Source organism: Oryza sativa, chromosome 10 (assembly GCF_034140825.1).
Source record: "Oryza sativa Japonica Group chromosome 10, ASM3414082v1".
Taxonomy (NCBI): Eukaryota; Viridiplantae; Streptophyta; class Magnoliopsida; order Poales; family Poaceae; genus Oryza; species Oryza sativa.
Window position 1 is genome coordinate 22,454,702 of NC_089044.1, and position 25,344 is coordinate 22,480,045.

Consider the following 25,344-nt stretch of genomic DNA (forward strand, 5'->3'; position numbering starts at 1 on the left):
AGGCGGAGAGGGGGGTGGTGCATCGGGATTCGTGCACTGGGGGGTAATTATAGGTGTGATTGATTAATTAAGGGAGTAATTAATTAAGAGAAATAGTATCAAGTGGTGTTATGTGGGGGAATCAGTATCTCCTCCAATTTTCTAATTCTTTCTCCCATGACTCTGGCACTCGTTAATTTAATCGCTCTCGAGCAATTATTGAGTACGACTCGTTAATTGGTAGGATTAGTGGAGGATCAAATGCTGGATTAGGATTTACTACTTCTCCAGGATTTTCTTGACTAATTACAACACATGTGTGTGTTTGGTCAGAAAGTTGAGATGATGGCAGTTTCCCACAATGGACGGTTACAACGTTAATCTCAACTACCACAGTTTACACACTTGGAAAATTTGGAGAATACTTGTGGACAAACTGGATTTTGCAGTCAAGAGACGTTCTGAAACTAGGAGCAGATACAATTTTGATGGAACACAAGTGATCTTGACTACTGTGTATCAAGATATATAATTTTTTGACTGAAACTTTTTATGTGCAGGGAACAGTGTGTGGTATGATCAATGTGTGCTGCCCATTCTCTGAGGCTGTGATGTTTAGTAATTAGTAGTAGCATCTTGCAAAAAAGGTGAAGTGTTTGTAGGGAAAAGAGATGCGTGTGAATCTGAAAGATACTACTAACCCGCTTGGAGAAAAATATTCACTACATCAGATTCTGATTTGTCGTGTAACTAGGAGCCTCACAATTAGGTTCTCATGCATTTCAGCTTTTAGATCATTAATTTTGTTTTGATCATCCTCGTAAGTACATTAGTTCAGTTAAAACCACTGCCCGATCGATATATATTTGAAACTGGAAGGGCCCAAAATATGACAAAAATTCAGATTCAGATGAACAGATTAATTAGTCGGTAGCAACAACAATTTGAACCTGCATCTTTCTACCTCGCATTGAACGTATAGTGGTACTACGACGAGTGTACGGCCGGAGTATATTGAGAAGTATTTTCTTGAGATGAAGACACGAACAGAAATTCAGACTCAGACGATGCCCTTGTTTAGTTCCAAACTTTTTCTTTAAATTTACAGTTTTTTCATCACATCAAAACTTTCCTACGCACACAAACTTCTAACTTTTCCATCATATCATTTCAATTTCAACCAAACTTCTAATTTTAGCGCGAATTATACACACCCATCAATGTCGATTTCTCTGAGGGACAGCATCAGCTAGGCATGCAGCAAGCTATAGCTCTCTCATACAGCGACATGCGTTGACGTTAGCAGCTTTGTTGTGAAGCTGTGTATGATCAGCTCAATCGACTCCACCGTGGATGACTCTGAACCTGCCTCTCCTTATCTCTTTCCTGCTCCCTGCCTGTGATGTGCCGACCTAGCTAGTACAGTAGTACTAGCTGTTTGGCTCTTGAGCTGTTTTACAGCTCTCTCCTTTAGTTGTCTTACTAATATAGAGTTAAGGGGGCATGATTAAATTTAAGCAATTGATTAAGAGGTAAGTTTTGGCTCCATGTAAATATATAGCTAATTAACGAGGAAACCAGCTAAGCTAATCAAAATACCTTTCTATATCTAATTAATAACACTTTGGATTAGGATCCTCCGACGTAAAGTTAGAGGAACATGATCGCTGACATATGGATCCCACCATCGACGGATCCACATATCAGTGACCATGTCATTTGGAAAGTTTTGTCAGAGGATTTTTCTCCTAACACCTCATATGTTTCATGACTCGGAAGTTCAATGTGTGTATGAACCAAATCTCATACGGTGTGATATGAAAGTTCTATGAGACAAATTTGATAAAAATAAACGTGTGCTAGAACACACCCACATGTACACGTACGAGTGTGGTGCGTACATCCAACTTGTACTCGAAAAAAAAAGTCTACATCATTATTTGCATTTTTCACTCTTAAATTATTGAATGAAAGTCTTCTTTTGGAAATGGACAAAGAATGTCAACTTCCTAGAGTAAAAAAGATGGAATTAATTGTATTATAATTCCTATCCTTTCAAATCTAATTTATTTCAAATCTATCAGTATGAAAATTGGTGTCAAGTATAGAAGCAATAGGATTGTCTCTTACCCCCTTCAAGGTAAGATTCATGACAGTCGTCCCTCGTCAGATCAAAATAAATCAACAGTCCATTAGTCCTCATACAATGTGATCTACCTAAAAAAATCCTTAGTTTGTGGCTAACTTCCCCAAAACTAAGATAAAGGATAATTCGTAAAAACATTTAGTCATGAATTGTCCATTTCTACATTTTTTTTACAAACAAACATCTGCATGTCCATTTCTACAATTTTTACTAGTTAGTTCAGAAGTAAACTAAACTGTCTTGGATAAGATCTGTCACCCTCTTTGATTCAAAGGAGCAAAGCTCCAAGTCAGCTGCTTGTGCTGAATTTTCATGCATGGCTCCACACAGTCTCTCTCAGATTCTTTGCAGATTCCACTCAATATTGTCTCACATGCATATAGATGTAAACATGATTTTACTCTACAATTTGGAGGGGCCTAGCTCAGAATACAGACACCAGAGCAGATCATGTTGGAGGACTTTATATGCTGGTCGATATGCTCGATCAGGTGCAGGCTATCCAGACAGGCAGCCTGCCAGAGTGTCTGTGGATCACCTCACTGATTGAGCTTGCATTTTGCCGCTAGCTGCCTATGACCCATACTGCCTTAATTACACTTACATTGATAAAAACGTATGAGCACGTGTGAGAATTTCACAGCAATGACGTGCAGTGCATGTAGTACTAACTCTGTCCCGTAATAAGTTTATTTTTAAGCTTCCTTCTTCATTTGTTCCCAAAAAAATTCATTTCTAAAGTAATCATTACATCAAAGTTTGTGAAATTGTAGAATGATTATACTGGGAGTATATAAAGTGAACAATACTTACATTGGGATTCGATAAAATAGTGGTATTATAATTTTTTTTGTATTTATATGTGTATGATAAGTAAAAAATAAACTTATTTTAAGACGGAGGTAGTATATCAGTGGCGAAGCCACCACCCATCGACCGATCAGGCTCGTCAATAGAATTTTGATGTTAATATATAGTGATTGAAAATAACTTTTTCATACCAAATTAATACTTAACATAGTTTTATCTGGGCCCTAAAAATTTTCTGAATTTGCCACTGATTTAAACGAGTGGTAGCCAAAATTAGTTGCTAGCTGAAACTATATAAGCTGCTAATCAACTACTCTAGCTACTGATCACATGCTTGAATAGAAGGTAGATCCAGGAACATTTCACAGGTCCCCACAATAATAATATCATGTAACTGCTACCTATAGGACGATACTTCTGCCTACTGAACCGTGAACTTTTGAGCTTAATCGATGATGAGGAGTTTTAATTTACAGAAGGAAAATTCATAGGTCCCCACAATAATATCATGTTTGTTGGAAAAATTCACCTTTTTCTCGGTAGTCATCAATTCCAACTATCAGTTTCATTGGTATACATGGCGTTGACGACAAAACAAGGAGTTGACACTGTACATTTTGACGACAGATCAGCATCACTTGAAAAATGCACTTAAATTCAGATGTAAGTCGTCCCAACATAAAAATATTTTCTACCACTCCTTCCCATTGCTGCGTGCCTGACCGATTCTGCCGATGATTCTTCAACAGGACAAAATTTTAAGTTCTGAAAACGTCACACATTCACATTATTACTGAATATTTTTGTGCTTGTATATACAAATATATACAATAATACGAATACATATTCGAGTACGTAATTCTCAACACCTCTTCGAGATCCGTCAGGGTGCTCGCAGATTCGAGTTTCTCTCCCAGGGTAAATGCATCTTCGAGTTCTCTAGGGCTGTTTGCGACTTCGAGTTTAAATTTTTCTGTCGGAATTTATGTTGACATTTTCGAGCTCCGTCAGCTTGATTGACCACTATTTAATTCGTTTACATGTTCGAGTTTCTCTCTCAGGGTGCTCGCATTGTCGAGTTCCAGCCCCCCGGATTGTATCAAATGTTTATTATATATTAAGCAATTGGCAAATTGTAAGGTAGAACTGACAATACATCTGGCCAATGTGATGCAAATTGCAAAATTTTAAAAATTAATGTAATGCAAATTGGTGTTGTCTCATATAGCCTCATGCAAATTGGAGTAGTTTGCTGACTGCCGAGAGTTCAATAATTGCGTGCGTAAAGGTGTCCATTCTCTCAATTTACTCCAACATCCCCATGTATATAACTATATGGAAGGTGGATTTTCATTCCTCGGGGATATTGATTTCCTTGTTTTATGCATGTCACACAAAAAGACATAAAAAAAATGAAAAAAATGATAACATAGATCAATTAATGTGTGATATATTACTTTACAAACATGTAAATTCAAATTTAACTTATATAGATAAAAATAAAAACAACAAATTTGACTATAAATAGTATGTACTATTTGCACTAAAATTTGTTATTTTCATTTCTAATTGTGTAGGTTGAATTTGAATTTGCATATTTGAGGAATAACGTGTCTCATATTGATCTATCATTTTTTTATGAATATTTAAATGACATGCAAAAATGAGGAAAACCCCCTTAAGAGATGAAAAGAGTTTCCCAGTTCTTGTGTCAGTGTTCAATCCAAGTAATGCTTTATTTTTCTTCCCGAAAAAGAAACTAATATAAGAACCACGTCATTTTTCTTCAGCCATAAAGAAGTATTACTGTATTAGTAATAGTGTAAAACCTATACTAAGACAAACCGATGGAATCAGTCACTGTCTAATCCTTGTATGATCATACCACAGCAATTGTCAGCAGCCTGAATTTTTCTAACAGCAGAAACCAATGCATGCATATTGTCCTGCAATACAGACAACACAAGAAACCAAGTGCCAATAGAATCCATGGCCAGCAGTTGAGCACTTGGAAGTTGGAATAACGAGGGTATACTAGAATATACGAGTATCATAAGCTACATGACATGTCATCAATGGAGATGGCTACTTTACTTGTGGTCAGAGAATATACAGTCCACACATTAACCCTAGCTAGTTAAGCTAGATGATGACCTAGCTAACTGTCTTTTTGAATCAGCAATTTGGACGGCTTATATATTCGCCCTCTCCTTGACTTAATTTGCTGCATCATAAGATGTGATGCGTATGTCTGATTATCTGTCTCGTTCAAGTTGGGGTTTAATTTAATTACTTGCCCGGCTTTCTGCAATCGAAAAGGCTATCTAATGCAACCGTTCATCGACAAAACCATTTCTGGTAATTCATGTCCGTATGCGGCAGCTGGATTATATGAGCAATTAATCAACGCAAACCCTAGATAATAGATTCTACGTATATAAAATCATACAGAAACTGAACTGATTATTCCTATTAAAATCCCTGCGTTAATTTAAATAGACCTGATTAATTAGCTATTGTAGTACATATATGCACATGGTCCAGTGAAAATTATCCACGTCTTGTTGTGTTCTATACTTGATTCTCTTGTCTATATATGTTTGGTTTGCGAAAACGAAAATTCAGACATTTCAAAAACAGTTCCAGAGAAAGAGACTTGTATGGACACGAACATGCAGAGAGGTGTTATCTGCATATATATATATATATATATATATATATATATATATATATATATATATATATATATATATATATATATATATATATATATATATATGCATGCAGCTGGGAATAATCCATCACACCGTGCAATCATTCACACACACTGTTTACACTACTTGAAAATCTATTTTCGCAGACGGACGGCAAACTTCACCCTGGTTTGTATTTTTGTAGGCGGCTATTTGACTCTAAGGGCTATATCCGTCTGCGAAAATAAATACCCAAAGTAGGTGAAAATGCTTTTTCTATTAGTGTTATCTGCCTGCCTGGATATTCAGGATTCCCCGTCCTGTTGATGAGTATGCATATGCGTGTTTGGTTGTACATGTACTTGCATTTGCATATGAACTCAAAGAAAGAAATAACAGTGAAGAAGTTTGTGACAGCGATTTGCCGTGAAGCTAGCCCCGTCGACTGAATATCCCCTACGAGGTGTAGAGTTAAGCTTTCATCCCTTGCACGAAATTGGTCAAGAAAGTTTTGGAACTGGAGATAAGTTATCATGCAACTAGGCTAATAATTGAGCTAGAAAAATGTGGCAGAACTTATTTGGCCAGCTAGTCTTCATGTTATGTGGTCTAAACAACTGTTTGCTTTATAATCGTGAGGGCTTGGCCAACCTCATACTATTTACCTAACTAGTCCTAATTATCAACAGTTACTTGCTAGTAGCCATAGTTATCAATTAGCCCCAAAAGGCCCAACCACAAATCCAGTTTTGAGTTAACCGTTAATTTCGACGCTAGCTATTCCCGTACCAAATACCAACCAACAATAGGTTTGGAAATGGAACTAGAATGATATGCCAAAATAAATATTGTTTAAGCTACCTAATCGATGATATTAATTTTAAGGATTATATTGAGATATAGCCTTGTAGATTCGAGATTCTTAAAGACAGCTTGTGAGAATTTGTAAAAGGTGGATTTTCTAGGTTCGGGCTTCTAATTCATTATTTTCTTAATCCTATAGCTACAAATTTTCAAAATCTAAGTAAAAATCTAGATTATTTATGAGAGTATTCTAAAATAGCTACAACTGTTAAAAGCTCCCCAAACCTAACGATAGAAACATATAAATTTACTAGGATATTGTTCGCGTGTTGAAACGGAATTTTAATTTATAAAAATTAGCATTAACCTATTATTACATAAATTTATTACTGATATATGGACCCTCTGGTCTTACGTTATCCTTTTTTGCTTCTCACAAGGAGAGTTGATGGTGGGGGTGGTTGACATGTGAACTCTCTCCCATTCCAAAAAGTTAGGGAGGTGGTGGTAGGGACGGTGGCGGATTCACCACTCACCACCACTACTATTAATTTTTTTTAAAAAAAATGAGTATAGATTAATAAGAGGACCCATAAATCTTTTGCATATTTGTGAAAAGAAACAAAGAAGCATAGATTAGGAGACGGATCACATATATACACACTTCAGGATAAATCGTGCAATCTCACGACAAATGTTTCAAGCAACTTTTGCTCTTTTTCTGAAAAGGGTGAAACCTACAAATATCCATGAATTCCAACCTTAGCATCTAGTGCTTGGATATTTGTATCCCTGATATTTCTTAATCGCTTTTTCTTCAGAGCAAACCAGTTACTGATGGTTTCAAGCAGTTTCGGATAGGAGCCTAGGAGGGTGACACCTCGCCATCATCAATCAGAGAAGAAAGCTAGCTAGTTGCTCATCCTAAAGTGGACTGCGATATATATTATGCTGCAGCAATGTGGCTAGCTAGCTACCTTCATCATCCATCTATCCAATTAATTTCAACACAGAGAGCACTTTTTATCTATTAGGTGTCAGGACAATGAATCATGCACAACATATTCAACTCCATTCCTATTCGATGAGTTCCGATGAAACAGCATGATAGATTCTCCTCCAAATGAGGACAGCGCAAAAATAGGACAGCTGGACCAATCCATTCAGTCAGTGGTCTCCAATGTCCACGCAGATGTGCTAAAAATCAGGGAAATTGCAGTCCATTTCTCTGAACTTTTGAAGTGATGATATTATAATTTCACAACTGAAGCTGGCAGTAACTTAACCCTACCTGCAGTGTGTTGGCAGTTTGCATGCAAGATCAACCTATCTCCTCACAAATATCAGTACAGCAATCTCCATGTAGATGCATGACAGAATGAGAATCTGAGTTCATGAGCTGGGGAAGATTAATCATTCAGAGGCTAATCTCCATTTGAACCCCACTTAGGGAGCAGGAATCCGGCAAACTGTACTACTGCTTCTGCATGCGTCTCAGCAGTTGCTTGCTAATTAATTATCCACAACCAAATTGTCCCAGATTTCCAGCTGCTGGTATTTCTGAAACAGGTTTTAGATCTCTGTGTTCGTCATTTCTTGATTCAGGAAAAAAAAAGATCAAGGGCCTCCAAAAATGATTCAGATTAATTATGACCAAAGATGAATTACGTCAATGTTTTCCAGTTTACTGCACCCCAAGCAGATTCAGAGAGCCAAACGCAAGAAGAAATATATACTCTGGGTTACGTGGTCGAGTACCAGATATTCAATATTCATCATGGCTCTTCCAAACTCGATATCGCAAAATCGCCATTAGAATACGATTAACTTCCTTTTCTCCCACTTTGTTTTGTAATCGAGATCGAATGCGAGAGAGATTAGAAATATGATTGGAGCCTACCTGAGCCAGAAACTGGTACTACTAGTCTCTGCTGCCACAATCAAAATTTTCAATTCATTAAATTTATTATCACCACCTAATTCCTAGCTTGTGTGTGTATATAATTCTAGTTCATTATTCAGGTCTCACTCTAACAATCATTTTCATAATTCCGACCAGACTTAATTAGCATATATATGCAGAGGCTTACCATGTCATGGTACACGAACCAGATAGATAATTACGTGTGTTCATGCCCATCTGATCTGACCACATGATGAGTTGTCTTGCTTATAAATTTGCCAAATCTGAAATATAAATAAATTGGACTGCAATTCAGCAAATTAAAGAGGATTAAACTCAACAGGTAGAAGTTGTTCACGTCCGGGCACATAGTATGTATACTTGTTTAGTAGACAAATCTCTAGGTCAAAGCACAATTATTGAGCAAAAAAATAGTTGAGAGAAGTTGCTCGCAATCTCTATCCGCGGCAAGATTCCTCCCCTCTCTTTTGGGTATCTCCAAGAGCCAGTTAGACCCGGGCAGAATATTTATTTATTTGTCGATGTGTATATTCCTCACATGATAAGTGATCAGGTGGTGTGTTTGCTTCAGTACTCTCTCTTGACGCCATATTTGCATATTGTTTAGGGTGCATAATGCAGGTGAGAGATTAGAGATTGGACTGTCAATAATCAGGGTGATTAAGCTGCATATCATTGATGGGAGCCATAGGGGATTCATTGCTGTCTTCTCTTTCTTTCATCTTATCTTACAGATTAATGAGTTTTTAGTTGTTGTTTTTACAGAATTTACAGGGTGTCTTATTCGGAAAAAAAAAGAAGAGAGAGAACTTACAGGGTTTTTTAGCAGCAAAAATATAATAGATGGAAATGGATTCTAATTCCTCGAGGGATGTACCCTCATATGCAATTTTTCTCTCGAATGAAATGTAAACTGTTGTGAAAAAATCTATTTTTATTATGTACAAAGGACATACATCACTTAAAAAACCAAGTTCAAAATCGACCTACACATAAAAAAATAAAAAGAAAAATTTAGTGTCCATATGCAATCAAGAACGATTTAGTATTCCTAAGGCGGAGCCAGAATCTAAATATAAAATATATTGACCAATAAAATGAATCACAACAAAATAAATAATAGTTTCGTGTTTTTGACTTTTTTGAAATGTATATGTAAAAGTCAAAAGGCATCATGTATTGAAAAAACATAGGAAGCATTTTTGGATTTAGGATCCATTTGAATCGAAGAATTTATGGTGGAGTTCATAGGATTGAAATCCTATAAGATTTTTTTTCTTATTTGACTATTTGATTCAAAGGATTGGAGTTTTCCAAATCCTATACAATTTCTATGGAATAGCTCATTGTATTTAGGTTTTGGAGGAGATTTAGCAAAAGGTTCGATCTCTTGGAAAAAAAATTCTATAACTATATCTTTCTCATCCGATTCATACGTTTTTCATGCGGTCTAATCAAACGATTATTCGTGCGTATTCTCTGCTTTACATTTAGTCAGAATCGTGTGTTTTTTTATTTCTCCAACCCGTCCATCGTGCGCCCCTCCAACGTCGCCGGCGCCGGCGGCCGATCCTGCATGTCTCCTCCGCCCGTGCCGTGCCCGCGCGCGTGCGCCTTGCTCGGCCTCGCTATCCATCTGGGCGCGCGCGTCTCCTGCCACTTCACGCAACGGGTGGATGGTTTTGGAGTTTTGGCCGGCGCGACCACCACCACCACCACTCCTCGTCGCGCGCCTCGCGCCGCGCGGCGGCGGCGACGACGAGCCTAAACAACAATAAAAAAAAATCGCGTGTGGCCTCGCAGCTGCACACCTGTAGCTCTAGTGGAGTAGGCCACGAGAGGGAGAGAGAGAGAGACCGTGCGCGTGAGGCAGGCATCCAAGTCAACGTGGTAGAGCGTACGAGGCGTCGCGTCCCGGATGCGCGGACGACGACCACCTCCCTCCCGGTCGGCTTTCTGCAGGGGCCAAGCGCCACAATCTCCGCCGACTTACAATAAAATGCTTTTCTTCTTCTTCTTCTTCTTCTCCGATCCATCGCTGTCCATCTGTCTGCAAGAAACGCGAATTCGTGAACAAACTCCTCTCTCTGCAGATCGATCTAGCTAGGAAGCTGCATTATTTGCAATTAATTAATTACGCTGTTATTGTTGATTGGTTTGATATGATTCCATGGAGGGAGGCCGCTGACGTCGTGGATGATGATGATGCCTGATCGAGATGGATGGTCCAGGATGGATCAGTGATCAGTAGTGACTAGTGACATGCATTTTAATTTTTTGGGGGGCTTAAACTTGGGGACAGGTTGAGCTCACTCGATCGATCGAGACCTGCGTGCTTATATATATTCAGATACAGATGCAGCTTTTGACAAATATATACTTCAGTAAAATTGATATGCAGCGTTTGTAAACGTTGTGCGAAACACGGCGGTAGAAATTTGGACACCTTTTTGCACCAACTTCTTCAACTGCTCCTCATTTTTTTGCCTGCTATGATCGCTTTATATGCATGAAGGATTTTAATTTTTTTTTAGTTCTAAACGTCAACTAGAGAAAATAGAGTATGCTGCTGGACCCCTGGACGCATGCATCTCGTCGACTATATTTATAGAAGAGAAAAAATATATATATGGGACTATAATAAGAATCATCAGACTTTATAGTCAGAAACAAAACGAATATGTATGTAATGTACTTACGTATGTACAACACATTGGCACGCCTAGTTCAACAGCTGCGTAGGTTAATTGTATACGAGTTCTAGCTGATCCCGTCTTAAGTTTTCAAAAATATATAATTCGTCCCCGTTTACTTGGATAGTCGGAGGTATCTTTTCAGCAGGCGTTGCTAGCTGATTGGATTGGGAGAAACCGACGAGTTTTTTTTCCTTCTGATTGATAAGTGTTATGACTTCGCATTGAGCTAATTATTCAAGCATACTATTATTTTCTCCAGCTGACCAAACTTCTCCATGATAGAAAAATCAATCGATGGTGTTCATGCTCACCGAAACTAAGGATGATCTCTTATGAGATTAGGATATACAGAAGCATTGATCTCGTGACTGAAGAAAATTTCAGACAGGCATCTTGTTCGCCTCAACACGCTTAATCTTATAAACCCAACAAGTTTGTGTGTACTTCTCGGCAGCAAAGTTGGGCCCGATCACGGAAGCCCATCAAAAGCCCATGCTATGAAGTTAATAGTGATTCCAGATAGACAGCCCATTTACGCTAGGACACACGAGTCGCATTTTATTAAGGAGCTATATGGCTATTTTATAACTGAAAAATACTCCTTCCATCTCATACTATTATGGAATTTTGGGTGTGACACACGATTCGAATTTTATTATGGAATTTTAGGTGGGTGTGACATATTCTAATATTACGAATCAGGACAGGAATGGATGAAGTATCGGTTAGCAGTTTGGGAAACATACGCGTAAAAAAATGAGAAAGTGAAAGTTGGGAGAGTGGATAAACAAACACAGCCGTAGTGGCATTTAGGAAATGTTGGGACCAAGAAAAAGATTCTTTGGTTTGATCCTAAATTTTATACTCAAGGCTCCTTAAGAACCCAAACTCCAAAGGAAGGGCTCAAGGAGAGAACTCGATGAGTCTATCTATTCTCTTCTTCTTCTTCCTCCTCCCAGCTGTCCCGGTAGCTGTCATCCAGAGACCAGATGCACCGGAGAGCCTTCTCGTATATCTCCCGCCTCCGCGCCTCCATGGGCGGCTCGCCGACCTGCGCCGCCACCCAGTCCATGTACTCCACCTGCCGTTCGTCGATCGTCGCGGCCACCAATGGCCGGAACATGGTGAGCTCAGAGGCCGAGACACAAAATCATATGCATGCGTAACTTCGTACGTATACGTACCCAGTCAGGCATGAGGGCGTGCGTGTGCCGCTTGGGCTTCCCGGCGGCGTCCATCCGCCGGTAGTCCTCCTCCACGGCGGCCGCCATGGCCTCCTCGCCCGGAAGCTCGGCCCGCCCCGACAGCGCCCGGGCGACCCACCTCGACTCCAGCTCGAACGACTGGAACATGATGGTCTGCACAGTACATATACATCTCTTGCCTGAATTGTCATGGTGTTTGTTTGTCTGAACTCTGAACAATCGACGAGGACGTGTCGTTGTTATACCTTGACTGGCAGGCCGACGAAGGAGAGGTTCGGCGCGTGCTTCGGGGGGAAGACGTGCTTGTACAGAGGCCCGACGCGGTTGCCGTCGACGGTGACCCCCTCCACGTCCAGGAACGGGAAATGGTACCGATACCTGCCAATGCAATCTTCAGTAAATTCATCGAAATGCAAACCAAACGAATGTATGCAGCTCGACCAAGTGTGATCCTACCCTGTGCAGTAAAGAAAGGTATCTGCTGCGATTGATGCAGATCCTTCGCTGAAACGCACTTGGCCATCATCTTGGATGCAATCCACCTGATTATTGTATATATGATCCACAATTAGCACATTGATTCAGTACATGATGCCTTTGAGCAGGATTTCGGGATGTGGATTTTCATCCCTCGAGGGACATCCCCTCGTTATTTGCATGTTATCTAGATAGTTATCAAAAAATTTGAAAAAAAATTGACAACATAGATTAATACGAAATATATCACTCCACAAACATGTAAGACCAAATTCAACTTTTATACTCCCTCCGTTTCAAAATGTTTGACACCGTTGACTTTTTAACACATGTTTGACCGTTCGTCTTATTCAAAAAAATTGTGAAATATGTAAAACTATATGTGTACATGAAAGTATATTTAACAATGAATCAAATAATATGAAAAGAATAAATAATTACTTAAATTTTTTGAATAAGACGAATGATCAAACACGTACTAAAAAGTCAGCGGTGTTAAACATTTTGAAACGGAGGGAGTAAGTTGCAACAAAAATAACAAATTAAACTGAAAATAGTTATCGCATGTTCACAACTATATTTGTTATTTTTGTTATAATTTGTAGAAGTTAAATTTAAACTTGCATGTTTGTGGAGTGATATATTTCATATTAATCTAGGTTGCCAATTTTTTTTTATGTTTTTAATTGACTATTTAGGTGACATGCACGAAACGAGGGGATATCCCCTCTAAGGATGATTTCACTTTCCCATGATTTCGGGGAACAGTGATTGAGCAGGAGTTAATTAAGAAAGCTTTGAACCTCTGAATGCAACCAGGTATTCTGGAAGGTATCAACCTTCCCAAGCCGATCTTCTGTGTACCTAGATGCAATGTGCACTTCCTTGGCAACATTTGAGATCTCTCTAGCTATGTCAACTCCACTTGCTCCTAATCCTACCACAACAACAATCTGCATAAAAAAAGTAGACGATTTTTATCTGAAACTGTACGGCAGCAGCAAGAACACGTACTGATACTGTAACCGAGACAGCATCTTGAACCTGATCTTGAAATGGTTCAGGAGTCCGATAGTTGTGGCTGTGCATCTGCTTCCCTTGCCAATTGCCAATTCCTGCAACTCAGGGAGTCAGATTTTCTAATCTGAAATCGCGAATGCAATAGATTTTTCAAGTTTAGATCAAATCAAACTTGAAAAAAATTTCAATGCTGAAGATTTTCGCTGCTCCTAACTGAAATTCTGGATGACACTGGGACAACACCTCACCTCGGAGCTTGGGCACTAGAGGCACAGTGCAGTGCCCGTTGCACACCACGACGGCGTCGAACACCTCCTCCTCCTCCTCCTCCACGCCGCCCTCGCCGCGCCATGCCACGGTCCACCTCTCCCCGTGGCCGGCGAGGGGCCCCACGCGGACCACCTCGGCGCGGAGCCTGACGCGGCCGGCGACGCCGGACTCCACGGCGAAGGCATCGAGGAAGGCGAGCACCTCCCGGTGGCCCGGGAACGTGCGTGGGTCGCCGGCGAACACCCTCCCCGCCAGCGCGAACCCGGAGAAGCCCATGAGCTCGCGCGGCAGGTTGGTGCGCAGCGACGCGTAGAGGCTGCCGTGGACGGCGGCGGCGCCGGGGGCGGCCGTGTCGAGGCAGGGCGGGTCAGGGTCGGAGCGCGGGTCGTAGGCCCAGGTGCCCCCGACGCGCGCCGACCGCTCGAACACCGTCACGGCGTGGCCCTCGCGGAGCAGCTCGCGCGCTGCCACCAGGCCCGCCGCGCCGGCGCCGACCACGGCCACCGTCCGCGGCATCGGGGCTTCGCCGCCGGTGCCGTGGACGGTGGGGGGGAGTGGGTGGGACCGTGTGGTCAGCGGAAGAAGAGACGTTATGTCAGATTTTTTTTTTCAATGCTGCTGCTTGCTTCCAAAAAAAACTCACAGGTCATACCTCTCTGGAAAAAACTCAAGTGTGTTTTGGAGTATTTGTTTTTTTAAGTACAAGGGAAATCTTTACGGTAAGTCCAAAAAAGTAGAATTAAGTGTGAATAAAAACAGTCGATGATGATCCTCACAAAAATTATATAGCTACTGCGGAGCCAAACAAACGAACTAATAGTGCTCCATTTTTGTTTCACTGGAAGTCTGGAACTATGGAGAGTCTAGTGAAAGCCCAATGATACGATCACGGCATAGGGTGTCGTTTACTCCTTTCGTCCCAAAATATAAAAGATCTTATGTGAATGCGACACATCGTAGGCTATTTGTCCAGATTAATAGCTAGTATTATGATATATCACATTCACCTAAAATCTCTTATATTTTAGGAACCAAAAGCTCTAACGGGAAGGAAATCTATTATAAGGAAGCTTAGAATCCTGGTAATATTACGGGAAGGAAATCTTGCAGAGGAGATTTATTGGCAAGAGAGGAGTGGGGAAAAATTGATGCTAACACAGCGTATTATCATGGTGTGGCCAACGGTAAGAAGAGAAAGAGCATAATAAGAAGTTTGGAAGATGAAGGTAGAGTGATTGATGACCAGATGGAGTTGAAAGATCATATAAAACAATATTACAAGTCTCTGTTTGGTTCTGAGTCACCTCCAAAAATCTTCCCAAGTCAGGACATGTGGACTAAGAGGGGCAGATTGGATCAGGATGATAATGAATATTTAACTAGACCTTTCACCATGGAAGAAATAGAGAAAGCCTTTAAGGGCATGAAGACTAATACAGCACCAGGGCCCGATGGCCTTCCAGTCTGTTTCTTCAAGGAATTTTAGCCACAGTTAAAAGATCAGTTTAAAGAAATGCTTGATTCTTTATTTGAGGAGAGTTTGGAGTTGTGGAGATTAAACTATGGGGTAATAACTCTAATCCCCAAGATTAAAGATGCCAACAATATCAAAGCATTTAGACCCATTTGTTTGCTCAATGTTTGTTTCAAACTTTTAACAAAGATCTTGACCCTAAGGACATTTGTGGCATCCAAAGTGATTGGGGAGAATCAAACAACCTTTATACCTGGTAGATTTATTTTAGATGGTGTGGTTATTCTACATGAGGTGTTGCATGAGTTAAAAAAATCTCACCAATCCGGCATTATTTTAAAGCTAGATTTTGAAAAAGCTTATGATAAAGTACACTGGGACTTCTTGTTTGATGTCTTACAAAGGAAGTGTTTCTGTGACAAATGGATTGGCTGGATGAAATCAGTAACAGAAAATGGGAAAGTAGCTGTTAACATCAATGGGGAGAATGGGGAGTTTTTCAGGACCTATAAGGGAGTCAGACAAGGAGATACTTTATCTCCACTGTTGTTCAACTTGGTGGCAGATGCCCTTTCCGAGATGTTAAATAGGGCCAAAGAAACCGGTCACTTACAAGGGCTTGTGCCTCATTTAGTCACAGGAGGACTAACTCATCTGCAATATGCAGATGACACAATCCTCTTCATGTCTACCTCAGATGAGAATATAGTAACTGTGAAATTTCTGCTTTACTGCTTTGAAGAGATGTCATGCCTCAAAATTAATTACCAGAAAAGTGAAGCCATTGTTATAGGAGCTACTGAGGAGGAGGCCCATAGAGTAGCTGATTTATTCAACTGTAGAAAAGGATAGCTCCCCATTTCATACCTGGGTGTGCCTATTAGTAAGGGGAGATTGACAGCTAAAGATTTGGCAGTACCAGTGACTAAGATCGAGAAAAAACTGGCAACATGGAGATGTGGTTCTTTGTCTTACGGTGGTAAATCTATATTAATAAATTCTTGCCTGAGCAGCATTCCTATGTACATGATGGGGTTATACCTGTTGCCAGCTCAAACACATCATAAGATGGATGCAATTAGAGCTAGATTTTTCTGGGAAGGACTAGAGGGTAAGAAAAAATATCACATGCTTAGATGGGAGGCTTTATGCAGACCTAGAGAGGATGGGGGTCTTGGCTTTGTCAACACAAAAATGATGAATGAGGCTCTGCTATGCAAATGGATTTACAAGTTGGAGTCTGGAAATAATAGTCCTTGTTGTGAACTCTTGAGAAGGAAGTACTTGGCAAATGGAGGGGGCTTCTTCCAATCTAAGGCTGAAGGGAGCTCACAATTTTGGAGAGGTTTGCATGAAGTTAAGAAGTGGATGGATCTAGGAAGCAGCTATGTGGTGGGATGTGGGGGAAGCAGTCAGGTTCTGGGACGATGTTTGGTTAGGAGATGTTCCACTAAGAACACAGTTTCCATACATACACAGCATCTGCTCTGAGCCTAACAATATTGTTAAAAGAATGTACTTAGACGGGGAGTGGAAAATTGACTCGAGGAGGGCTTTGGACCAAAATGAGTTGGAGGAGTGGGTGGAGCTGCAGGAGAAACTGGCTCCTATTAAGCTACACTTAGGAAAAGATGTTATGATTTGGAAACTAAATCAGTCGGGACAGTTTACCACTAAGTCCTTATATAGGGAGATGATTTTTGGGGGGATTAAAGACATAAAACTGCAGGATCTTTGGAAGTCTTTCATCCATTTAAAAATTAAAATTTTTATGTGGCTAATGCTAAAGGGGAGAATACAGGCAGCCAAACAACTTAAGAAGATGAATTGGTCAGGGAGCCCACTGTGCAAACTGTGTGGAGTGGAGGAAGATGCTGATCACATAATTTTTAGATGCCCTCCAGCTCAATTTCTTTGGTGCTGCTACAGAGACGCCTTTCACTGGGATTTGATCCCTACTTCTAGAAATGACCTTCTTGATTTAATCTAAAACCAAAGGGGAGTTAGAAATAGATGTCTTTGGTACCTGTTTGCTGCTGGGGCTTGGGCAATTTGGCTTGTGCGGAATGATTGGGTGTTTAATGATAAGCTGCTGAATAATGTTGCCTCACTTTCTCAAAAAGCTCTGTCGTTTTTGAAACAGTAGGGACCCTTATTGTCACACCCCAATCTGATACCGCCGTACAACGGCACCTAACAGGAGCGTGTCGTAGGGAAAACGGCGCGAACCGCTTCCTACGAAACCGCGATCTCGGTACCAGTCCCAGGACATAGTGCTGGTACCCACGGTGACAAATATGAATCATAGCAATCTTTAAAATAAATAGAGGACTTATTTACCTTAACTTAGGTTGCAGCTCAGACAGCCCGAGAATACAACCGACGACACGGACGAGGCGAACACCAACAACAGCAGCAGCGGAACCAACGGTCTAATACCCAACACCACAGGCGACGGCTGGGAACCAGGACGAAACCCTAATCTTCACTTCACTTTATCTTCTCTTCAGGGCGGAGGAACTATATATATATATTTATATAGAGCAAGGGTGAGTACTTTCGTACTCAGCAAGTCACGGGAACTTAGGTGTTTAATGCAAGCTTGGAAGAGAGGCAAGGTTGTTTTGCAAATCTTTTATTTGAAGACATTTTGAAAACACTAAGTGATTTATTTCTTTCTAAGTTAGGGCCGAAAAGAGACTTGCGTCTCGATTCGACTTTAAGAGATGTTTTTCAACAGCTCATTTGGCAATGTACCGACCTCCCGGGTCAGATCATTACTTTTCGGCTCCCAGAGCCATTCCACTTGATTAATCGGCTCCCAGAGCCTTTTTCATTTTCTCGGACTCCCAGAGTCCAGCTACCCAGCAGCACAACAATCCGCTTCCACTCGGGAAGCCTAGTCTATGATGCCCGCAGACATCCCGAATCACACAGATTCGTTTCTGACCACTCAGGTCGTCCATCTGCCACATAGGCTGATTCTGGTTACGATTCCCACACCACAACAACTTTTCACAAAGCACAGGCAAACAAATCTACGCAACGGGAACCACCTCACATCCGCCCATGACCGTGGGCACGGCTGTTCGAACAGTTAGTTAACCTCTGCAGAGGGGTACACTTTACCCACAAGACACGAACTTACTCCAGACACTGGCCAGCCAGTGGTTCGCGACAAAGCCTTTCCCAAGCCGACCCAGGGTTACCTCACGCCACATAGAAGGATCAAATCCTCACGTAAGTATAGGCCATTTTAGGCATTCACAAATCAACTCCAACCACCTTGATCGGTAAGTGAGCAAGCTTCTCGTCCTTGCCTTACCAGGAACCCGGTTTGTCCGACCCCGCCCCGGCGTTCCCAACTATTGGCATGCGAGGTTTCCCTGAACCGACTAGTTACTTAGCCAGGGTGTCCCATTCCACCTTGTGGTTGCACTTTGATTATGTTCGATGAGTTTCCCACAGGAATCGGTCCTTATATGCGAATACGGGACAGTGCCACATAGGCACAACCCCCGCATCGCGAGTTTTCACAATTCATTTTATTTTCAAACACACCGACACCACATGTCGGGTTTTGAAGGCTTCACAAACCCATTTCCCAAGTTTTCGACAAACAACGGTGTATGTGGGATATTTGGTATACGCGCTCAGAGAGCACGAATACTGAGGTACCACAAGGGTGGAGCGACAAGGAATCAGGGTAGTACGACCTACGGAAATTAGTGCGACTACTGGGTAGGTCCGTCGGTTTGGCACGCAAACCGAGGCCAAGCAAGTTAAGTGTGTGATTCTAATAATGCAAGTTGCAAACAAAATAATAATGACTTTTCAATTATAGGAGCAATTGATCAAAGGGTGACTTGCCTTGCTCAAGGTCTTCACGAAGCTTCACGAATCTTCGAGAAAACCCGCGATCGACGAAAATCCAATAACCGCAACTATACGCAAACAATCGAAAACCTAAACAAAAGACCAAAAGAAAGATCCTGTTTAGACCTATTAGTAGTGCCATTAAATAGGATCTCAATTTTACGGAATTACTGGAAGTGGAACGGAGTCAATCGGAGTTACGGATTGGGTGATATGAATTTTGGAAGTTTAATTGGAGTTTCTGGAGTAGGAGAAATGGTTTATGGAATTTATAGAAATAATATTCTCAAGAATATTATTGACAGTCACTGTCATGCGGGACCAAAGGAAACGGTTTATGGAATTTTGGAATAAGGAATTGATTTATGGGACAAAGGAAAAAGGATTTATTAAATCCCTGGAAAAAGAAAAGGATGGAGGGATGTTAATTGGACTTGGGCCGAGCGAAGGGGCGCGGCCCGAAGAGATGCGCGGGCGCGGCCGAGGCGAGCGGGCCGGCGCGCGGAAGGGAGGCGGCCCAAGGCCGAACGAGGCGCGGCCCACGCGACGCAAGCCGGTGGACGCGGTCCACCGTGCCGGGCGCAAGGTGGGACCCACAAGGCGGCGACACGGCTCACGCGAGCGGGGTGCACGCAAGGCGGCGCGTTGGATCGGTGGACCGGGAGACCTTTGACCGGTCTCCGCGGGGCCGGGCGGCTGAGGTGGCATCCACGTGGATGCCACGTCGGATGGGGAAGGGAGAGGAGGCCGGGCAGGCTGATCCGATGGCCGGCGACGAGCGACGTGAACCGGCGAACGGCGGCGAGGTGGATTGGGGGGGTTAGCACCGGAAGAGAGAGGAGGCCAAGGGGAATCGATTCAACGGAGCGGATTAGCCGGGGGAAAAACGACGGCGGCTGGCGGCGGCGACCAATCTCGCCGGCACGCCGACGTGGCCGCGCGCGAGAAGAGCGAAGGGCGCGCGGGCTCGGGCTTAGCCGAACCGGTACGCGACCGCGATGCGCACGCGGGGACGCGGGACCCGATGGTCACCGGCGGCGCACGCACGGCAGCGTTAGGCGGCGGCGGAAGCGGCGACACGGCGCGGAGACAAAGGAGAAGGCCGACGGCCTTGGGGCAGCCAGGGGGAGGTCAAGGGGATCCCCGGGAGCGTGGCGGCGAGAGGAATCGACGCGAGAGGAGCTGACGACGGCGGATTTCGACGGCGATCGTCGACGGCGAGCAAAGAGGGAAAACTTCACTGGGGCAACGGGGGTTCGATTCGTTGGAGCTGGAGCATCTACGCGAGGTCGCGAGCTCATTCCACCGGTCGAGAGGGCACGGGCGACGCCGAGAGAGGCCGGCGACGGCGAGCGACGCCCGGGACAGAGCAAGGGCGCGCGGCGAGATGTGACGCACGGCGGCGGGCGCGGCGCGGCGTGCGACAGGGGAAAAGGGGGTTCAGTGGGGAGCTCACCGACGAGAGAAACGGAGTCGGCGGCGCGGATGGAGTCGCGGCGAGGCGGACGCGACGGCGGGGCGGCGCGGCACCGAGAGGGCGCGGCCGGGGAAGAAGAGATGGAGAGGCGCGAGGATGGGGGCGGCGCGGAGCTCCTCGTCGACTCCTCATGCTCGCAAGCTCCCCGACACGCACGACGGCAGAGGAGGGCGAGAACGACGACGAACGGCGAGGCGGCAGTGGTGTGATGGAGGAGAGGAAGCGAGAGGTATGGGAGGGGGTGTGGGTTTTATAGGTGGCGATGTCGGTTTGAGAGAACCGACCTTGGGGCGGTCAAGGAGATGAGGCGGGTGGCGCGAGCGGTCAAGCGGCGCAGAGGTGGTGACGCCGGCGGTGGTCGGGAAAGGGAAAAAGAAGGGGAAAAAGGGGCTTGGTCCCTTGCCATAATGAGGAGAGGGAGAGTGAGGAGGAGGAGGAGAGGGAGAGCAGCTGCTTCTCCCACTCTTGGACGGGTGCGGCGTGGAGCGGCGGGGGCCATGGATGACGTCGGCGATGACGGCGGCGGTCGGTTTGTCATGGAGCGGGGGCAAGGCGGCAGCACGTGGCGTCGGCGACGCAAGGGCTGATGGCGGCGGCGTTCGGCCGGTCGGCCACTGAGCGAGCGAGCGCGCGCGACGCGGGGGTGCGGCCGGATTTCGAACGGCGGCGGCGGGAAATCGACGCCGGTGGGGGAGCTTCTACGGGAGAGGGAGAGAAACGGAGAGAGAGAGAGGGAGCGAGGATGAGAAGAGAGTGGGCGATCTCTCTCTCGAGCGCGGCGCACGCGCAACGCACGTGTGGAGGGAGGGGAGGGGAGGAACGGCTGAGAGAGGAGATGGGCCGAGGGGAGGGGGATCAGGCCCATCCAAAATTAGAAGGAGGCAAAATAGACTTATGCAGAGAGATGATTTGGAAGGGATTTGGATTTGGAATGAAATTTCGAATATGATTACTTGGACTCGGGGAAACAGGGAGGAGTCAAGGAATGGATTCAAGGTGGACTCGGTATTTTTGGAATCGGGACAAGTGTTTGGCGAGGATTCAAAGGAGGCGATTGAATTTCGGAATTTGATTTCGGAGACTTAAATTGGAAGAGGAATTTCGATGAGGATGATTTTGATGGCGACGAGAGGGATCAAGGACGGATTTAAACTGAGATCCACGGCACGACTTAGACTCGCACACAAAGAACGAAAATTTTTGCAATTAGGATTTTTCCGAATTAGTTTTTAACGCCTCACGAAAAGCGGAGCGTTACATATGTTGAGCGATATGGCTTTGTAGAAATGATGTGGTTTTGAAGAATCCAAACTCAACTATTTTTGCAAGTTATTTTTCAGGGGAACACATTGGACAAGGCAATGGTTGTTGTTGGTCAAGGATGAAGAGAGCGACACTCTGAAGAATGGTTATCGCCAGATAGAGAATAATGTCATGGAGTTTTTCTCTAAAACTGGATGGAACTTGAGAAGTTGATTGGGGATGTGATGTGGTATCATTGTGGGTCTTAAGTACTTTGTAAGGATGTTTGGAGCTACTTGTTTTTCAGAATTGTGTGAGCATAATTAAGTGTTTATGTTGGTTAGTTGTGTGGAAATCCTTTTTGTGAGGTCGAGTCTATGTACTTTTTTGTATTTTAGCTGTGTATATATCCCCATTGGATATATAGAGGGCGGGTTTTTAATCCATTATAAGACATTTTATCTAGGCTTGTGAGATAGACACTTCCTCTGTTTTATATTATAAATCGTTTTGACTTTTTTTTACGTTTAAACAAACTTATAAAAAGGTATAATAATATTTCCAACACAAAACAAACATATTATTAAAATATATTTAATGCATAAAATTTTATGGAATATGCAGTACTTTCTCCATATTAAAATTTAAGCACTTTTAACTACTAATGCAGGTAATAGAGGGAGTATGTCGGCATAGCAAATGACAACTTAGACGAGACACGATGAGTATTAAAGATAAGGGGACGATTGGACCAGCCTTCTGAAGAGCTAGTAGCATATACGTACGGTACCATACATGCACCGTCCATCGATGTCGATAGAGAGTTGAACACAAACAATGTACTCATACAAATGATGCAGCTATCACATGCATGATGCAATAATAATATAATGCTAAAGCTTTTGTAGCACCGGAAAACTATTTATCCATCATCCCGTGAACCCATCATGGTCGTATTCTAAGTCTAATCTAGCTAGCTACACTCTACACAGGGATATACTCTCTTCTTCCCTAAATGTTTGACACCGTTGACTTTTTTAAACATGTTTAACCGTTCGTTTTATTTAAAAACTTTTGTGATATGTGTAAAACTATATGTATACATAAAAGTATATTTAACAATAAATCAAATGATAGAAAAAGAATTAATAATTACTTAAATTTTTTTGAATAATACGAACGGTCAAACATTTTTAAAAAAGTCAACGGCGTCAAACATTTTGAGATGGAGGTAGTATATGTGTACTACTAGCTATATGATTATATGCACACAACTGTACATTAACCTAACCTGATGACCAGGAGATCGAGATTAATCATCTAGCTAGACGTACAAACCGACCGTGGATTAAACTGCTCATTCGCGCCTAGGGAATCGATTCCGCTAATTAATTACGGTGTTCAAACAGTAATCTACACTCATTGTATACAGATATCGCCCATGTAAAACCAAGTAATCCTCCATGTTACACCGCTGTCACACATCGTCTTTCCTCCATCACATCAGGCCAAGCAGGTCAAGCAAAAAATCATGGAGACAGCCAAACAAACCACGGGCTGATGGAAAAGAAAGGCAGGGTCGGCCAGCCATATTTCTGCATCGGTCTCTGAAATCTGAATACTACATCCATGTGTGTTATCCAGTCACTGAGTCACGGCTTCTTGTCGCATTTGGCCCATCTCCCGAAGAACATATATGTTAATGTACCATTTCTACGTACTCCTACTCCATTCCGTTGGTGGCGAGTGAGCGATCTCTATATAAAGCCGAGATCCCCCAACTCGGAGAGCTCAGCTCATCACACTTGCAGTTGCAGTGGTGGTAGACTGGTAGTGCATTCTCAGCTTAATTTGCTTGAGCTAGTAGCTGCTCGTGAGCTGTGCACCAATGGCGTCGTCCAGGGCGTCGGCTTCCTGTGCCCTCTTCCTCGCCCTCAACCTCCTCCTCTTCGCCATCACCACCGCCTGCCCGTCCTGCGGCAGCGGCGGCGGCGGCGGCCATGGCCATTACGGTGGCGGCGGCAGCAGCGGCGGAGGCGGCGGCTACGGAGGAGGCAGCGGCGGCTACGGAGGAGGCGGCAGCAGCGGCGGCGGATACGGCGGCGGCGGGGGGTCGTCGACGAGCGGGTGGTACGGGAAGTGCCCGACGGACGCGCTGAAGCTGGGGGTGTGCGCGAACGTGCTGGACCTGATAAAGGCGAAGGCGGGGGTGCCGGCGACGGAGCCGTGCTGCCCGCTGCTGAACGGGCTGGTGGACCTGGAGGCGGCGGTGTGCCTGTGCACGGCCATCAAGGCCAACGTGCTGGGCATCAACCTCAACCTCCCCATCCACCTCAGCCTCATCCTCAACTTCTGCGGCAAGGGCGTCCCCACCGGCTTCATGTGCTCTTAATCTCTCTTTTCATCCACATTTCGCATTAATTAATTACCATGCATTTTACCTATTACAATCTTCTAATTTGGGAGTCATTTAGTTAATAAGCTAGTGTCGTCGTTGTTGCGTGCCAAGGTTTTAGGTTAGTTGTGTGTTGATTGCTAGCTAATGTCCTACTAGCATTGAGTTGTAGGTACCAGTTTGATTGCTTTCCTTTGATGCGTATTTGTTCGCTCGCTGGGTAATTGTCACCAGTTTGTGTGTGTTGTAATGTCTTGTTTTAGTTTCACTGTTTCGGATTCAAATTTAAGATGGAACCTGAACAATCCAGGTTTTTGAAAATTCCCTTGTCTACATGAATGGTTCAATTCACTACTACTTCAGTTAAAAATGTCCCGATGGATGAACAATCGCACAGACAAACATATTCTCTTGCACAAACATCCTGCAAGAGAATAAAACTATAGCCTGTGTTTGTAGATACGCCAACATCCGCCTCGGGCATCGTGCTCTGCACAGTCAGACTCGTGCATGAATCCAGGCCATGGAGTCTCTGCAGCAGCAGCAAGATTTTTCTGCTGGGTGCAGTGCAAGTTGATGTTCACGGGCGAGGTTTACTGGCGCTTGGGCCTCACCAAGGCCGAGGTGATCATGTGGGCTTGTAGGGAGCAAACGGAAAGCCCACTCTATCTCTTGGGCTGTGGCACAGATGGCCCATTGGGTTGTCCATGTATTCTAAACAGGCCCATTTTTAACTACTCTATATATACTGCAAGTGCAATAGTAGTGGCTGACGGTCTAGACTCTCGTACGTTATTATCTGCTATGATGTACTGATAATACAATTCCCGTTGGTTAATTAGTAGCTATCAGCTCA

General features: G+C 43.5%; 2 protein-coding genes across 5 annotated transcripts; one reads left to right on the top strand and one right to left on the bottom strand.

The window, feature by feature from the left end:
- Positions 1 to 11,836: 11,836 nt before the first annotated feature.
- On the bottom strand, positions 11,837 to 14,621 carry LOC4349340 (flavin-containing monooxygenase FMO GS-OX-like 2). Of its 4 annotated transcripts, none has more exons than XM_066305009.1 (7): positions 14,003 to 14,621; positions 13,779 to 13,849; positions 13,599 to 13,687; positions 12,714 to 12,799; positions 12,503 to 12,635; positions 12,237 to 12,410; positions 11,837 to 12,133 (listed from the first exon to the last, which is right to left on the bottom strand). In XM_066305009.1, the coding sequence occupies exons 1-7, from the start codon at positions 14,538 to 14,540 to the stop codon at positions 11,956 to 11,958; spliced, it is 1,269 nt and encodes a 422-aa protein (XP_066161106.1). In that variant the 5' UTR covers positions 14,541 to 14,621; the 3' UTR covers positions 11,837 to 11,955. The 4 variants fall into 4 exon arrangements, with proteins under 4 accessions (XP_066161106.1, XP_066161105.1, XP_066161104.1 ...); XM_066305008.1 differs by having other exon boundaries at positions 13,574 to 13,687; XM_066305007.1 differs by having other exon boundaries at positions 13,538 to 13,687.
- A 9,265-nt stretch (positions 14,622 to 23,886) lies between these two features.
- On the top strand, positions 23,887 to 24,809 carry LOC4349341 (putative lipid-binding protein AIR1). The gene has a single exon (XM_015758537.3). It carries the CDS (start codon positions 23,982 to 23,984, stop codon positions 24,483 to 24,485), a length of 504 nt encoding a protein of 167 aa, XP_015614023.1. The 5' UTR covers positions 23,887 to 23,981; the 3' UTR covers positions 24,486 to 24,809.
- Positions 24,810 to 25,344: the final 535 nt, after the last annotated feature.

What these genes read in the sequence shown, in the direction of transcription:
- LOC4349340 (XM_066305007.1), bottom strand. Translation starts at nt 14,540, where the DNA reads ATGCCGCGGACGGTGGCCGTGGTCGGCGCCGGCGCGGCGGGCCTGGTG. An exon ending in TCTAGTGCCCAAGCTCCGAG is followed by an intron (nt 13,850 to 14,002) that starts GTGAGGTGTTGT and finishes CCTGAGTTGCAG; the next exon opens with GAATTGGCAATTGGCAAGGG. An exon ending in TCGTCGGCCTGCCAGTCAAG is followed by an intron (nt 12,411 to 12,502) that starts GTATAACAACGA and finishes TGTACTGTGCAG; the next exon opens with ACCATCATGTTCCAGTCGTT.
- LOC4349341 (XM_015758537.3), top strand. Translation starts at nt 23,982, where the DNA reads ATGGCGTCGTCCAGGGCGTCGGCTTCCTGTGCCCTCTTCCTCGCCCTC.